The 13118-nt window shown below is 35.3% G+C and overlaps 1 protein-coding gene across 3 annotated transcripts in view; it reads left to right on the top strand.

The window, feature by feature from the left end:
• The first annotated feature begins 18 nt into the window (after positions 1–18).
• LOC113492580 (cytochrome b5 reductase 4) overlaps positions 19–13118 on the top strand; it is a 71051-nt gene continuing 57951 nt past the window's right edge. Inside the window, exons 1-2 of one of the 3 annotated variants that reach the window (XM_026870088.1) lie at positions 19–107; positions 1516–1867. In XM_026870088.1, the coding sequence (XP_026725889.1) occupies positions 1522–1867 (346 nt within the window). In that variant the 5' untranslated portion in view covers positions 19–107; positions 1516–1521. Of the gene's footprint in view, positions 108–1515; positions 1868–5832; positions 6521–13118 lie in introns of those variants that run through there. The other 2 variants (XM_026870097.1, XM_026870106.1) reach the window with 2 other exon arrangements.

Genomic DNA, 13118 nt, shown 5'->3' with positions numbered 1-13118 from the left:
TCGTAGCTCAAGTTGGTAGCTCTGTTGATTATTGGACTCGTTTTCTAAATTATCCGTGCCTGAAACTTTCCACACAAATTACAAACTGTAGAAAGTTAGCCAAGTAGGTAGGTTCTGTTTCGACAAGTTTTAAGCTTTTGATTTAAGTGCTTTTTCAACATTATTACAATTTTGGAAGTTTTTATTTGGGACTAGTTAATCAAAAATCGTTGTAGTAGGAAGGAATTTGTTCGCAAGGGAATACAAACATTAAGCTCTAAAGTTTATTTTGCAGGTATTGGAAGTTATGAAAATATCTGGAGAGCAAACATATTACTTATATTATACTTACATTATGAAATACTCATAACAACAAAGTGGTTCTTATTGAAAACGTTGATGTAGAAACAAGCAGTCACTTTTTAATTTATTTTGATTTGATTTGTTGTTGCTAAACAAAAGTTATAGAAATAAATGAAATGGCCTTGAAATCGGGACTTATGTAGATCACGCTGACTTGTTGATTTAGTTAGCCCATGGTCTTCCCAAAGTAAAGTTCATTTTGTACTTCATTCCGAAGTTACGTCGAATTTGTAACGATTACTTCGATGGCGGTGTTTAAAATTTCTCCTTCGCGATAATGGTATAATGATTTTCGGGCATCACATTAATAGAACGTTTTTTATTTACATTTTTTGTTATATACAGGTAAACGTCATGGCTGTGACAGATGTTTACTGATACTGTCAAAAATGTTTCACAGATTATCAAAAGTACAATAGCTAAAAAACTCTTTTGCGTATCTCATTAAATTACATACGTACTTAAAGTCTAAACTAATAAACTACTGACGCTGCGTTACTGATGGCACCTGAATTCCCTATTCTTCAATCTATTTATTTAATGAAAACAAATTTTAAAGAACAGGGCATAAATTGAATAATTACTTCCCGTTGTATTTGCAACCTTCAAAGTTTCGACAATATTGTATTGTTAAGGCTCGGATGAGACTACAAAGCCTCAAATCAATACTGTGCTGAAAGTGGGCCAACATTGTTATATTGTTTACATTTTTGTGTTTCATATTTAAACATTACCTATAGCACTTTCGTGATGTCTTTGTATGAACAAAATAAGTCTTAGGTTTCTGGGCCACATTTCGCCGATTCAAAGAGCTTTTGCGAAACGAATTAGCCTAATGCTTATCTTTATTGGAAAATAGACTTTTCCCAATTTGTAACAAAAAGACGTTTTACTTAAACTTTTCCTCTTAAATGCTTATAAATAACATGTTTGTATACGTCTTGCGTTTACTAGTTAGCAACGCAGAATAACATGCGTTTCCTTACGTTGCTTTCATTATTTACAATAACACACGCTTTCGCACCGTGCAATGTGAGCAAAACCAAAAATAACCAATAGTTAAATCGTACATTGACTCACGATTTAAAAATATAAAAATCCACATCGTAAATCAACGGGACTGTAATTTATAGCTATTTAAACGTAAAGTCACGTTCGTTTATTTTATTTCAGAACAAGATGTCCGACTCACCAGAAACCGAGCAGAAGACGCAAAGAAGCAACTCACTACAAATAACCTTGCCCACAGTCCTTTGCACTCCTGAGCCGGATGACAAATCCAACATATGTATAAAGACAAATTCTTTCATTTCCTCGGAATCTAAGTTGTCGCTTCCGTCCAATTTGGGCACCCCTACGTCACCGCTAAGATTATCCTCTCCGTTGTCGCTGCCGACGTCGCCATGCGTGAAAAATGCCCCGCAATCGTCAGGCAACTCGTTACCGAACCCGAACCCGAAACAATTGACATCAGGCGACAGAGATACTACGAAGAAGTCATTGGTGAACAGCGGATCGGCTACCGGTAAGTGTCTATTAGCTAGCAACGTGGGAATTACTTGTTTGCAAAGATACGTTAATTGCACGCGCTAAATAAGCTTCCAAATTGAAGTTCTCATGAATGATTTTACATTTTGTACAGTTTGAAATTGTAAAATACGGAATTGGAAATGTAAATTGCATTCGTATGAGGAAAATAGGTCGGCGTGTAGGATAGTGAGATGCCATGTCAATATTTATGCACACGATCTTCACGATAAGCGATGCCGACTGCCGGCGTAGTTATTAGGTCGTTCTAGAAACTAGGCACCTCGTTCTATTCTACTAATATTATTTATTCGAATACTATTTATCCGTTTAAATTTCGGTAATACGAGATCTAAAATGTAAGAAAAATTGCTGATTATCCATTTTCAGAAACCCAACAGGTTAATGCTTGCGCTAGATATGGCACCTTAGCGGTATAGATGTGGTTGTAATATAAAAGAAAAAAAAACATCGCTGAGAGGATGCTGAGCACGCGCCCCGCTACTCCCTAAATCACATTTTCGATCAAAACTTAATAAAACATCACATTTTGTATTCTATTCCCGCATTTTGCCGTTACATATTTAAGATACATTTTCAACACTGGAAGTATTATTTATATTAGATACGAAATATTCCCGTAAACAATAGCCTTGAAATCGTTTTTTTTAAGTCAACGGAAGCGACTCTTCTATGCGAAAGTGAAATTAATCTTCGTTTTTAGACTCATAAATTATAATTATAAATTATAACGGTAACTTAAATCTGGTTTTTATTCATAGAGCTTTCACCGAAGTAATTTTGGTAAATAAAGTATTTTGGTGAAGTGATTAATTTTGCCTTGCCTTTTATTATTCTTTATATTTTGGTCGCTGATATGTCGTACGGCTAACGACCTAGGATACCAGACTCCAAGATTTCCTTATTTCGAAATTTAAGGAAGTCGCAGCACTCGGATTTAGGATTCGAAGTTAAAGAAGTAAAGGGTAAAGGTAAAATAGAAAGCGACCCTATCTGGTCGGTTTCTATTTCGTGAAATCGGGACTTTAAATCATTTCTTGCTTTCCACCTTGGTTCCTTTCTATATTTAGAGTTAAACAAATAGATTAAGTAGGCAAACAAGGTTGCCTTACAATTCAATATCCATTTTCTTAAATAGCGTTTGTTTTTATTAGTTCAGTCACTTGCTTTGTCAAAAAAGTTTCCAGATTCCTTCGTCTGAGTTAAGAGCAAATATTCGTAACTTGATTTACTTGACGTCACAAGAACAATAGTTGGCTTTAAATAGTAGTAAGTACAAATTTAAATTTAAATTTTAAATGACATTTCTGTAACGATTTTATGATTTTTTTTTTGGGAGTTTTTAAGTCATTTTGCGCATGTGAATATTATAATACATCTACTATCTGCACGTGTAATCCGTGTATTCTTTTTTGGTACGTATCGTCAATTTGTACGTAGTTTAATGTTTGTTCGAAGTAGTCATTGTCTTCAGCTATAGTATAATAAACTCGTTAATTTATTCTGACACGCGAACGTTGTTTGCGATTATCTACATTGTTATAATTGTCTTAAACATTTCGTTTAAGAGCAGATAAATTAGGTTAGATTGATGCCTATGTATTTCTACTTTTGTATATTTCAAATGCCTTATTACCGTAGACCATTAGGCTATGTTATAGATTTTTTTGAAGCTGATATGATGTTCAAGAAAGTACTTATTCTACTCAATTCATAACATGACTTTTCGCTGCCCATCATAAACTCGACGATGACTAGTCTGTTCCTTTGTACGCCTATCTGCGTATGTAATTTATCTAAACCCTTTCAGCTTTCTGGCATATACTTCGATCAAACATACCACAAATCTTCACAATTTTATCTTATACTAGCTTTTCGCCCGCGGCTTCTCCCGCGTCGAGGACGGTTATATCGCGTGTCCAAGAGAACTCTTCAAAAGTCCGGGATAAAAACTATCCTATGTTCTTTCTCAAGGTCAACTCTATCACTGTACTAAATTTCATTAAAATCAGTTCAGTGGTTTAGACGTAAAAGCGTAACAGACAGACAGAATTACTTTCACATTTATAAGATTAGTAAGGTTAAGGATAATATTACTAGGATCAGTGCAGTTTTGTTTAAACAAAACTGCATTCAAACCAATTGTTTTATTAATATTGTAAACGTAACAGCTCACTAATTATTCAGTTAATACATCCAAATATTGCGAGCTACTGTTTGATTAAGTACGCAACGGGTTTATAACAAAAACATTATTAATATTCATGCCGATAAATGCATTTTATGGGTTACGATTCCAACCACAGAATTTAAACAAAAGGCTGATGTCTTATGTCTTTGATAACCTTAATGGATCTACCAAATGTCTAGTGTCGAATTAAAAAGTCGTTACTTATTTAAACTTTTTTTTTAACTAATGTAGTAAGCTACATTAGAGGTGTCTCCTGAAAAGGATAATATATATATAGTGTTCCTTGACTCGTCTCTTAAATATGGAGACTGAAGTAAAATAACGTATTTCAGATGGCAGTGAGTTCCATGGTCTGACTGCATACATAGTAAAGAAATATCAATATAATTTCATGCTTGGAAGTTACAACTTAGGGAGCGTATTGAGATGGGATCATTTTCGCTCACCCTTGCTGCCTAAGCGCAGAATGTTTATTAAATAAGTTTTTCACGCTACTACGACGAAACGATTGAAAACTTGAACCGTTGTAAAAAACTAGGAAAGGAAACCTAAGTGGATCTATTCGCGGGTCTCAGCTACTATCGAAAATAATCTAATGTATGTAACAAGACAGAAATGCCCAGTTAGATTAGGTTGCAGAATGTCCCTTTTTGTGACGTAAGCTTGCCCTTGTTTCATGCACGTTAATCATGATTTGTCGTTTTTCTTGACTAAAATCAATATCCGGCCATCAGCCGGGGATTTTCCGTTAGTTTGTAATGTTTATTAATGTTCTAGGGCCTGTTATGCGTTAAGAATTCTTTTAGGGTGCTTTGATTTCACCAACAAATTAAAGATTGGAACAAACTTTGACGGTAAAATCTTATTAAGAAGTTATTTAGTAATGAATACAAGAAAAGTCTTTTGATTACAATACGCTTAAAGTCATCCGTGGAATCTTAAAAATTGACAAGACGAATTGCGACGAATAAGCATGTACAATTCAATTCCAAGTTAGAAAAAATAAAGAAGCCGTACAAATTTAATAAGACACTTTTTTATATTATAAAAGATAATACTGTAAAATATGTTTAGGTTAGGCATAACTGGTAACAGTTCAATAATAAACCCATACAACGATTGTTTGGTCCCGGTCCCGATCAATAGGCCTGTTATTAGCGGTTTCTATTAAATAAATGTGTAATATTAAACTTCGTCGTTGTTAATACTTGTTTAGCGATCTATTGAACTTTATCCTAGTAATTTTACGTTCAAATGAAACATCATAGCCATTATTTTACATCTATGTGTTATATTAAGTAGCAAAACTCATTTCGTGTATGTGATAAAAATAAATGACGAAGATACCTCTTTTTTTACGGGAAAACGCTCTTAACTTTGACTAACACAGAAATCGAAAAATTTCGAACATTTCCTCTCTTCCAGTTGATTTACGGAAAATGATTTAGTAAATTATTTGTTTTCGACAAAATAAACAACCCATTCCCATGGTGACCGTCCCGAGTTATATAAATATTAGTGACTGATTCCATTTCCACAACTTTTGCAATTAAAGCAAATGTACGTAACTGGCAAAAGATCGCTCGTTAGTTAAAGTATTTTTATTTTAATTACATTTAAAACTTTAACAGTAATGGAATAAGTTTAACGTCTAACGTGTCTGTACTTTCTCGCGCTGAAAGCGAATCACATGAAACTGATTGTTCTACTATTTGAGAACAACGAAAAAGTATTTAAGAAAATATTATAAGGCGTTTGTTATATCTCTATTGGCCGCTAAGTTGTTATTAAACGGCCACGCATACAAGTATCCTCATTGAACCTTTCGGGCTACACGGAACCCCAATAAACATGAGGATTTAGCATTTTTTCCAGGACGTTGAAAATGAGAGTTCCTCACCGACTTCATTCATGTGCCGCAGTCGAGCGCTGAACGCGGCGGAGGGCGGGCGCGTCCCCGAGCCGCACTCCCCGACAATGCCGATACTAATTCGCTTTAGTTTCCTTATCCGTGTGAAGTGAAGTGCAATTAGTACGTTGCATGCCCGTCTAACGTTGTGCACATAAACTAATTGTATCCATACAATCCGCACAAATACTCTGATAAATCCAAAACTTTACGCATTATTGAGCAAATAATTTTGCAACTTTTACATGAAAAAGTTTTATCTGAAATGCAAATTGATACTTAGAGTAAATATACTTTAGCTGAGAATAACTAATAAAACGGTTTTGCCGTGTAGACTGGTTTGGTGATTAATCTATGAGGATGTATGAAGGAACAATGCTTGGATAGGTCTTAGTTGGTAAACTCTGTGGGTTGTTGTTATGAAGACGAAGTTGGAACATTAGTGGTGTGTGTGGAAAGCGGGATGCCTTGCTGTGGCTGCTGGTGGAGCGGCAGACAGAGGCATCGACCGCCCGACGCCGACACTTCAGGTTATTTTCCACCTCATTTTCTCTAGAAATTGCTTATTCTAAACCCAAATGGATAATAAAACCAATGAATCGCGGGATTTTGATAAAGCGGCTGTTTATTGAGGGTTTACCATTAAAAAAAGAATGGAATCTTTGATCAATGCAATAGCAGGGAATGTTGTTCGATGTCGTGTTTACTTACAAGATTTTTTCAAATCTTCGCTATTAAAGTAATCTTACCTAATCCAGGTAATCACATACATTGTTCTGACCCAAAGTAAGTTGCTAAAGCACTTGTGTAATGGAATTCAGATACAACGAAGGTATCTATTTTGTTGCAGTCTATAGCGATGATGATTAGTATATAGACCTGAAACATATGTAGTTTTATACATACAGAACTCCTGTACTAATTATAAACTGTATCTTAATTACAATAAACCACTACCTTCTTCAAACATAGCAACTTGGAACTAAGGGTCCCTTTGTACCAGATATAATTAATCAGTTAACATGTCCGTACAGTGAAGCACAATGCCACTTCGATAACAGAACCCTTTCCCGTAAACTCTTGGGAAACTACCTCAAGATTACCACTTGACAATTTGATGTGAGATAGCTACGTAGATAAACCTTTTCATTAAGGGGATTATCTTAAACTTTTGTCTTAGCTTTGAAAAAACATTCCCACCGTGCACCGGTTTAAACCCAAAACTGTAATACCTGTAAATTGATGGCCATTGTTAGGGTCCGGTTTAAAAATAAAATCATTCCAGTAAAAAGAGGTCCTATCCAAACAAACGTGATTTATTTAAAGATATAAAATGAGGGACATTCCGGGCAGTGCCATAAACTCTGCCGACTTGCTCGTAACGCAAATGTTTTTCCTGAAACAAAGGCATTGAATTTTTTCCGTATCATCGCGATAAAAACCTGTACAGATTGCTAATCCGGCTGGAGATTATAACGATTAAATCCGATTGGCCAATATTGGGCCGTGTTGGTACATACTGACGAAATGTATAAACAGAGGTCGGTTTTTCTGTATTTATGTATTTACAACTTAGCTCACGCAAAGGTAACTTATTCGAGTTCCTACAGATAATTAAGACAAATGACGGGACGGATTTGCTATTACGAACGTACTCCGGTAACGCCCTTCGTGACAGATGGCACTACTTTAACAGTTCTCAAGGAACCCACGTCGGGTTTATTGCGAACGTGCGACAGTATTTTGTTTCTGCTTTGGAAACACGTAGAGACAATTCAACTTATTTGTGCGCGCGGCGCCATGTGTGCGTGCGATTGACAGCGATTGTTCATCATTAAAACTGTATTAGAACGTAACGTCACTGTAATTTTGCAAGGGTTACTTACACGTGATGCCGCGCGCAAAGATGAGTTGATTTGACTGTAAGTGTCCAACGAGTATTGTTTGTTATCAATGACGTCATATTTGCGTACGCCCCACAGAGGCCTTGTGGTTATACACGCCTTCTTCGTAAATTATCTTACTGTCGTATTTTAGAGCTCTTATCCTCGAGAATAGTCCTCCACCCTGTCCTGTTATACGAGGTCGAGAGAAAGGGATTATTCTATAATGAATTGAAGCATTGTGCGGATAAAGTTTGCGTTCGTTTCAAGACACGTGCTATATGTTTTTTGTAAAAATAATATTCTAAAAATCATGTCCGTTCTTGACATGAAATGTCAAACAATGGTGTCAATGAAAATGATCAAATACCAGTTTGTAATTATAGTTTTACTATTGCTACACATCCTTATAGGCTGAAAGTTACGCTTAGTATTAATAATTTAATTAAAGTAGGAAAGCTACATAAAATATTATTGACATCCATAACCTACCTTATACCTACACGGCCTCTATGAACATAAATTTCCCCAGCATTCAATAACGACCGGAAAATCAGCAAAAAGGTTATTTCAACTGAAAGTGTGTCACGTTCGTGGCCAAGAGTCCAGAATGTCGGGTTTGTTAATCAAATTTAAACACAGAGACAGGTTATTTCTATTGAAAACAAAGCTGACCATCTGAAATATACAGTGACATAAAATAATGACATTGAGAAAAAGAGGAAATAGAATGACTTGATTGAAAGGTGCATTCTCAACGTAAAACAAAATCTGCAAATAAAATGGATTAAAGATATTAATTTCAAGAGTGGGTGAATATGTGATATTTATGCCCGGAACTGCACCAACGATCCGAATGAGTTCCAACTTGTTACGTAAACCAAATATATATGTACAGTAAGTAATGCGTAACATTACACCAAGCCATAAAGTGGCGATGACGTCACATATCACAGCCATATCACAGTGAGGTGTCCTGAATTCTAATGGTCTACTGATTGTTTGTTAATTAACCTAAACACCAGTCGGTAATAGTTGGTCAAGTGGACACTTCGGTTCTTTAAATCACAAAAATGTTTTGTTGTGTTATCCCTAAAAATCGAAGGCGAAGCGAGAGTTCACATAGTTCAGAAAACTCGGGTAAGTAGGAATATCCCGACAAAAATACATTCTGCTAGCTGTAGGAAAAACGAGGAAGGAAATAATTGATAGATCTCTCTCGACGGCGTCGTAAAAAACGTGTAAAAAAGTAACGTGAAGAAATGGACTCCTGCAGTTTCTGATAAAAACCTTTGATGCCAAACGTGATAATAGCATATCCCAAATAACGTTTATCGCGACGTTCATAATAGGGACCCGTTTCATCTTTAGAAGTGTCCTCATAATAAACACATTATATCCAGCCAAGCGATGACAAGTTAAAATATCTAAAATTATATCTACCGTTAGTCTTTTAATATTTGTTTGGGTGGTAATATTAAATGACGTCACGTTGCAGGTGTGCGACGGTAAAAATATTATCTTCAAGATATTCTCGGTTTTAATTAAATTGAATTATATGAAACACCACAACATCTGTGGTGGAACTCGCTACTTGCGGCCACGAAAACTTTTCCAATAACATTTTGAAGCGTCATGTTCTAACTGTAAAATATAACGCCTGTGTAAAGTATTATATGATGATGATTTTCGTTTTGTTGTAGGTTAGTTCGCAGATTTGCTTGTGTCGATTGAAGACTAATTATGTCACCCTCACCATCAAGTAAGCAAAAATGCACACGATCAACTGCGAGTCGGACTCGCGACACTTAGGGTCCCGTATAAATAGGTTTCGAATGAACGTATGTGACAAATAAATTTGCAGGTTTAAAAAAAGTTTATGCCATTTTTTATTCAACTTTTTTTGTATAGTTTAGTGTAGTATATCCTAAATATATATTTAAACTATCATGGTTAACGAGATATAGACTGGTTACGGACGGACAGACAGATAGACGGTCAGACAGCGGAGCCTCAGTAATAGGGTTTCGTTTTTAACCTTTGGTACTTAACCCTAAAAATTACTGCTGGAATAAAACTCGTTAGAATTGTCCAAACAAAAAGTAAAACTGAAAAGCTAACTTAATAATTCTTTCTGCAACGTACAAAAAGGATGTTTGGCTTTCAGCGTGGCCTTCACAAAGCTACCAAAAGTAGCCTTCGGGGGTTTAGAATTTATGCATTTAGTCATTTTTGCAGTTTCGGTGACTCTGGGGTACCCGTAACTGTGAGTTATGGTAATAGCGTGACTTTTATTGGTATTCTCTGGAGATAATAAATTATCACCTCGCCTTTTTATGACCGCAGGGTCAACCATACTTTTTAAAAGCGTTTTTTTTTCTTCTAGCAGTTATATACTATACTAATCTACTTTTGTATCGTGTTGACCTTTTTGTCTGGTTGTCAGATTTTCCTTAACGTGATGAGTACGTAACTGATTAGACTGAAAAGTTCGAAATTCGATTTAAGCTGTGATAATTTTCAATCGATAAAATGAATTTAATATATTATTATTATTAATATAATCCTGCTCGTTTTTTTATTTATCAAAAACCTAAATCTTTGTCATGGTAGCGCGACATAATCCATGTCTTTTGTTCGTCGAGTGTTCTTTAAAATATTTTACTTGATCTTCAAGCCAAATTTCAACATTTCTATTCAATCAGTTGCTAATACAATACAACCGATTTAATTCTTTTTTTATAATTAATTGGCATCAGCATTCGACTACAACACCAGCAGGTTGCCAGAACTCTTGAACTGTTCATTCTTGAAATATTTTCGTTATCGAAATAAATATTCAAAATAATAATATTGCACTTGGAAAGAGAGATGCCGCTTGACGTCATGTATTATGCAATCACTCTTCCACATCTGCAGTGATGTATACTTTAAGATGTGGGCACAGCCTCCTAGTCTATACTATATACAAAATATCAAAAGGAATTTCTTCGTCAGCATTATCGCGACCTACATTATCAAACAAAACATACCTGAATTCAATTTACTTACGTAAAAGACGAAATGGATTTGACAACCTCCATCCATCAAATATATTCCTCAAGTCTTTTCAACCCTATGCCCATGGGAAATGTTCCGAAATAATAGCAAAAGACAATATTAACAAGAGTACATATTAGCTTAAAATTTGTCCACTCAAATTAATGTTACGTCCCTCGAAATTTTATTAGAGCGTGGACAAATATTTAGTAGGGACAGTTTCTATTCAATTCGTTTTCTCTGATTTCATTTGCAAATAAAAATAACGGCTTATACTCCTTTCAGAATTTTAAAAAGCTTCACTCTCCATTTTTTTTGACATATAGCTTTATATCATTAAGGGATAAATTATATAAGGATTTACAAACGTTTTGCACAGGTACAAAATAGTTTCAAAAGTAAACTTATTTTGAGGAATTTACTGCTATGAAATGAACGGTGTTAGATCGATATACGCAAATTTATTGAATCAAGTGTATCAGAGAGCTCACCTAACAGTATTAAGCGGGCAGAATTCTACACCATAAAATACAACTTGGTATCGGAAATCCTAGGACGATGAAAACCTAAAAGCCGTGATTTGAAATATGAACTTTATTAGCTGTGTCTGTATTCTTTTGATATGGTCTAAATCACGTATTCCATTTAGGTCTATATTGACTCGGCACCTTTTGAAGTAGCGTAGTAATATGTTTCAGCTCTATTTTTTCTTGCGAAGGTGGGCTAGGCATTTTCCTTATGAGATATCATTTGTAGTGTCAGCACGTCTTTTTGGATCACCGGTGGAATCGTGGCTAAACAATTTTGCGTCGTGAAAGAAGCTCGATCGAAGATTGATTCAATACTCCTATGGACGTAGGTAGTCGGCACCTTGCTTTGAATAATATGGTAATATTGTTGTTATCAACTCTCTATTCCATATGCGTTTTAGTTTTTAAACACATATTGATTTTCATTATTTGTAAATATATAAGTCGGTATATAACGGATTATTGAGTTATCCCTTGTACATCTTTTTCCTTATGATCTTAAAAAAAAGTGTAAAGTCCCACATAGTTATTTTCGGTAGACAGATAATTATTGATATAATTAAAAGAGATAACGCTGTCTAATCTATTCAATCATATTGTCTGTACCTATAAACATAAATAGGTAATTCTTTTTGCAGCAATCAAATATGTAAAAATAGTCCCTAATCACTATTTAAATCAAGATTATGTAAGCTCCAGACCAGGCTGTCACATTACCAGTGTGACAGTCCGGTCTAATTTTGGTGAATCCATTCAACTGGACATCTTGTCTCTCCATTCGTAAGTCAAGATTCTTGGAATTAGGTCACTGCAGAGGTAGGGCGATGTGTTTGCGCTGCTCCTATTTGTAGACATTGAAATATTCATCTCCAACTTGATTGCTGTCTATAGCCGTCAAGCTGTCTATTGTTACCTTGCCAAGTCTACCTGTTCTACACCACGTTATGTTAGTTTTCTTTGTGTGTTCTTGAGAATGTTTGAAGTTACATGCTTTCATTGTTGACATGAGCCGGTTAGTGAGCGCATATTATATCATCATCGACTTTCCAAGAATATGTAATGTACCGTAGCTGTAATTACAGAATAACAATATTATATCCCAAGTCCTATTCGTTTTTGGCTGTCGCAAAATGGCGATTTATGTAAGTTTTTGTTGGGTCCTCTAATGGGGCTCCATCAGAAAAAGTAGCGCTGCATGAGGTAATCAATGCATGCCGCTTGCTGGCACAAGCTTACTTGGATCGATCTGGTACCTTTCCACAAAATGCAAGGTCAGAAATTACCAAGTGGGCCTTAAAAGCGACAAAAATCCCTGAAAACCCCTGTCGATACTTTTTCTTAGGAAAGTCCCATATGGAAATATCGAGTCCAGCTCAAAAAAGAAAGCATATAGAAATGATTACATTTCCTACTATAACAGAACAAATAATTTCATTTATTCAGTTTATGATAGAAAAGTTGAATACGGAAATTATGTTTTCACATGGACATTGCAATGTTTCGGAGTTTAGTTAGTGTGCACAATGTGTATTATTGTATACGAAATGAATTAAAGTGTGATGTTTGCGACTTGTTTTGTGTATGGAAACAAAGTTACGTCCATATGTGGACTGTGTGTACTATGTGGACTGACGTTTGACGTCTATATCGGTGAAGATCTATTGTTGTACTTTTAG

This window comes from Trichoplusia ni, chromosome 1, assembly GCF_003590095.1.
Source record: "Trichoplusia ni isolate ovarian cell line Hi5 chromosome 1, tn1, whole genome shotgun sequence".
NCBI lineage: Eukaryota > Metazoa > Arthropoda > Insecta > Lepidoptera > Noctuidae > Trichoplusia > Trichoplusia ni.
The sequence above is the reverse complement of the archived record's forward strand: the minus strand, read 5'-3'. Positions and strand labels throughout refer to the sequence as shown.